We start from the raw sequence: 1,864 nt of genomic DNA on the forward strand, positions 1-1,864 counted from the left end.
CGTTACTAATACTGACTCCCATCCCACGGGAATCCCATGGGAATCCCGTGACCCGTGGGATTCCCGAAAAAATGTCCGTCTCTAAATCACAGATCCGAGTCAGTGGCGCATAAGATGTTTGTAAAGTGAGATTCTCAGGAGTGGCAGTGGTGACAGCCAATCCCACGAGGAAAGACGGACGGCCAATTAGGAGCTTGTTGGTGGTCTACAGGGTCCCCCCAAATTACGTCCGTGTTTACACTTGTTTTTTTAAAATGCACAAACCTTCCAAAGATCAGGCCCTTTGTGACATTCGACTGTCCATCTTTGAACTTTCTGCAGCATTTCAGTCTGTCATTTAAAGTTTTCTTAAACTGAAGTGTCTGCTTTGTTGCCTGTATTGTTTGCAACTGGTGCCAATTCTTAGCAACCTATTTACTGGTCTCATTGCGACTCTGTGGCTTCATCCTTGGGGGGTGATGGACCTTAAGCTTGCCCAGTTGCTTATTCAGGGAACTGATCTTTTAACTGCAAAGCAGCTGAAGCATTTCTTGTGGGAAAACTAATAACTTTGAGATTTGGAGCTGTGGAAGTATATTTTTCTTTGGCCTATTTTTGAGATAAAATATTTTGAGTGTGCCTTTTCTCTGCCTAGATAGGGGTGATTGTTTAGAAGTCTTTTACCAGTCTGTATGCTGGAGTTAATTCATGTAGGAGTTAAGAGTGGGGATGACAGAAAGCAGAAACCTCCCTACTCTGGACAAGGGTGTTAGAATGAGTTTACATGGTGTCCTTCATACCGTGAACGGGAGACCTGTTCTGAGTGTTTATCTGGCTAAAATCTATATCCTTGATGAATTGAAGTGTTTTTTCTTGGGAATAACCAAATGTTCTTTGGTGAGAAAGTTCTTTATGTAGGGGTGGGATGGTTCCAAGGGAGAGTATGTGTGTATGGGGAGTTATTGTATAAATGTATGTACTAAGCCTGCCCCAGTCAGAGCTCTATCTCTCCATCTGAGGGCGTTAAATAAATTTGAACATTCTCTTTCAAGAGTCTCAGCTTCCTCCTAAACTTCACAGAGCTTTAACAACAATCAGGCCAAGCATTGGATTGATTTAATTGGTTAGCATGGACATATGACTTTGTTGTCATTATTTCATCTCATCAGTTTGCTTGTTTTATTTATATTTAGCTCCTCCAGTTGAGCCTGGTCTGTCCATCATCCGTCCGGTGAGGGACATCACAGCGAAGGCCGGGGAAACGGTTTTATTTGAGTGTCATGTCATCGGACCAAAAGACACTGATGTGGACTGGCTCGCCGATGGGAAACTGATCCAGCCCGCCTTGCTAAACTGTAAGATGCACTTCGATGGGAGGAAGTGCAGACTGCTGCTCAATTCTGTGCATGAGGACGATAGCGGGACGTACACATGCAAACTCAGCACAGCTAAAGGTGGGGATCAGAGGAATATTTACCACACACGAGCTGAAGAAATTATTGTGTGTCAACTCTGTTATTGTGTGTCATCTTTTAGAGGAAATAACAACAAGTGGGAAACTCAAAGTCATCCCATCACTGGAGCCTCTGTTCACTCGGAAGTTGGACGTTTTAGAAGTGATTGAAGGTCGGAACGCCCGATTCGACTGCAAAGTTAGCGGGACTCCGCCTCCTAAAGTCCTCTGGAGCCATTTTGGTATGAGCAAATTTCGTAAAATCAGTACAAACTACAGTACAGTGATGTGAAATACTATTCTCTCCTTCACAGGTTTGATCTGTTTTTAATGTTCTTATAGCACTTAGATGGTTCAGATCATTTAACCAGCTTTAATATCCCTCCATACCTGTGTCATCTCATGTCTGTAGCTAACAGTGGTTACAACTCA

At 43.2% G+C, this 1,864-nt stretch overlaps 1 protein-coding gene across 3 annotated transcripts in view; it reads left to right on the forward strand.

Annotated features, from left to right (window-relative positions):
* The window catches only part of LOC107092716 (striated muscle preferentially expressed protein kinase-like), a 57,459-nt gene that overhangs the window by 28,856 nt on the left and 26,739 nt on the right, over positions 1 to 1,864 (forward strand). For all 3 annotated transcript variants that reach the window (XM_015387326.1, XM_015387325.1, XM_015387327.1), the window contains exons 10-11: positions 1,173 to 1,433; positions 1,516 to 1,674. In XM_015387326.1, the coding sequence (XP_015242812.1) occupies positions 1,173 to 1,433; positions 1,516 to 1,674 (420 nt within the window). The remainder of the gene's footprint in view (positions 1 to 1,172; positions 1,434 to 1,515; positions 1,675 to 1,864) is intronic.

This window comes from Cyprinodon variegatus, unplaced genomic scaffold, assembly GCF_000732505.1.
Source record: "Cyprinodon variegatus isolate N-32 unplaced genomic scaffold, C_variegatus-1.0 Scaffold391, whole genome shotgun sequence".
Lineage (NCBI taxonomy): Eukaryota > Metazoa > Chordata > Actinopteri > Cyprinodontiformes > Cyprinodontidae > Cyprinodon > Cyprinodon variegatus.